Source organism: Penaeus vannamei, chromosome 39 (assembly GCF_042767895.1).
Source record: "Penaeus vannamei isolate JL-2024 chromosome 39, ASM4276789v1, whole genome shotgun sequence".
In the NCBI taxonomy this organism is placed as follows: domain Eukaryota; kingdom Metazoa; phylum Arthropoda; class Malacostraca; order Decapoda; family Penaeidae; genus Penaeus; species Penaeus vannamei.
In genome coordinates, this window is record NC_091587.1 from 5578586 (window position 1) to 5581085 (window position 2500).

Here is a 2500-nt window from a genome sequence, read left to right on the forward strand (position 1 = left end):
TTATTTTCATTTTTTTATACATAGGATTCTCAATTTTTCTATTTAATTTTTAACTATTCACACCAGACATAGTCTTTTAGAAATTATAAGAAAATTATTGCATTGAGGAATAGTTGTACCATTTCAAACATGATTATGAATATAAGATATTTTAAGCTCTTTCTCTTTTATATTTTGTTTTATGATCAGATATTGTTTATATATTTTCCATATTAATATTTATGTTTTAGTAGAGTACAACATGCACTGTTATTATATTATTTTTACTTTTCATTTACTTATCATTAACTATTAATTGACCTTTTTTGACAATGTTTAAAAATTGTTTTGAATATTTTTAGTTTAACTGTGACTACTGTATTTTGAGCAATAGCTTGTTCTGTTTTAAAGCAAATATTTTTTTTATATCAGCCATTACTATATGGTATTTTGACTACCATTTTAACTACCATTTAATGGTATTTTGACAATTATTTTAATATATTTGATTTTGATTTTTTTGTGTTTGAATTTTTGTGTTATTGTTTTTTGAATGTCATTTCATTTTTTGAATTTCTTTTCTGTTCAAACAGCTCCTTCAGACTCTGTTATACCAGACCCAACGAAATGTTACTACAGAGGTAATTTCTACGAAAATGGTGAAGAAGTGCCTGTGGAAGACGTCTGTTCAGCTAGCTGTCGTTGCCATGCCGAGACCGCGTGAGTTCAAGTGTTTGATGATGCTTGAAGTGTTGGCTAGCTTGTTTTTTTGTTAACGTTTATTTTTGTTCAGTTTTGACTCAATACAGGAGCCTTAGTAATAATTATATTAGATATAATGATAATGATAATAATAATAATAGTGATGATGATTATGATATTGAAAATATCAATGGTAATAATGGTGATAATGTCAGTGGTAATATTAATAATATTGATGATTATGTATGTAATAATCCCATCATCATCACATGATGATGATAAACAAAAATTATTTTTTTAAATTTTAGTGCTTACAAATGTGTCATTGAAGATGTAAATGTATGTTTGCTTTATCTTCAGGCCTCAGATACACTGTGCCAACATTGAGTGCCCTAGCTTGTTCAGGCCTCCTCGCCCTGGGTGCCGTCTTCTCTTCTCTCCTGACCAGTGCTGCTCAACAGACGAGGAGTGCCGTATGTATTTCCTGTAACTGTGATGATTAGTTTCTCCCTGTATAGACAAGTGTAACTTTTTTTTTTTTTTTTTTTTTTTTTTTTTTTGATAATGCCTTTTTTTTCCTTGTATGGTTTTAAGCATTTCTCACACTGTCAAGTTATTTTTTTCTTTCTGTGGATGTATGAATGCATATATGTTATTGCTTATCAAGTGGATATGTATATTTTATTTATTTGAACATGTTCTGATTACTTTCCTAAACTCTATATCCATAATTTTTGTAGATAGCATCACAACTGGGAAATGCACAGTGTTTGATATTCTCCTCAACTGATCCTCCCTCTTATTCTTTTCATGAACAGGGGACCCCGCAGCACCACCAGACTTAGAGACTCGTGCTGTTGGGTGCTCATGGGGCAACAAGACTTACCAAATTGGAGATAAGATGTACTTCGATGATTTCCAATGCCAGTCTTGTGTGTGTACTCCAGAGTTCACAAGCCCAACAGGTCCTGGTTGTTCAAAGATTGACTGTGGATTTGAATTCCGGTTAGTTGAAAGTCACTGAATCTCGGTATGCTGTTTACTCCATAATGTACCATGTTAAAAGATGTCTGTATTTTAACGTCTCTGAACCTTTATAATATTTTTGTACCTTGATAAGGTATAACTGAGTATGTCATGCTGTACTATAGGACTGAATGGTGTAACTGTTCCGTCATATCCAAATCTTGTGAATATTAACTGTTATCAAGTTCAACAAAACTCTGGTTAGATTTTTTTGATCAAGCCAAAACATCAGTTGGGAACATGGAGAAATAAAACTATGGTAGATTTTCTAAAGGACAAAACCAATTGACTGACCTAGTTTACCTACTTATTATTAATAATTATCAAAAGATCAGTCAAAATTGATTTGTGATACATGGTGTAGGAGAGACATTGTAGATTTTCCTGAACCATCTAACAGACCCTTAAATAATTCTCTGTGGTATTCAGTGGGGTGTGTAAACTCCAGTTGCAGAAAACTTTCTTTCATCATTATCTTTCTCTTGATTTTTCACCAGGTGTTGGTTTTACATGGTCTAAATCAGCAATGTCCAAACACTTTCACCTATTGTACCCTTTATTACCTTCTTGTACTGTTATGCCCCCCCCCCCCAAGAGTATTGGTCAATAAATTTGAATCTAATAAACAAATAAAAAAGATGATTTAATAACAAAACGCTTGAAAAAAACACACAGGGGTACACGGACCCCAGTTTGGACAACACTGGTCTAAATTATGCAAAGTTACAAAGAAAAGACTGTGTAACTATATGTTTTTATAGGATAGATTTTATTTATCCTTGTGGTGATTTCA

At 32.0% G+C, this 2500-nt stretch overlaps 1 protein-coding gene across 18 annotated transcripts in view; it reads left to right on the plus strand.

Moving 5' to 3' along the window:
• LOC113808828 (kielin/chordin-like protein) overlaps positions 1–2500 on the plus strand; it is a 57492-nt gene that overhangs the window by 52382 nt on the left and 2610 nt on the right. For all 18 annotated transcript variants that reach the window (XM_070116480.1, XM_070116481.1, XM_070116487.1 and 15 more), the window contains 3 exons: positions 573–699; positions 1042–1154; positions 1500–1686. In XM_070116480.1, the coding sequence (XP_069972581.1) occupies positions 573–699; positions 1042–1154; positions 1500–1686 (427 nt within the window). The remainder of the gene's footprint in view (positions 1–572; positions 700–1041; positions 1155–1499; positions 1687–2500) is intronic.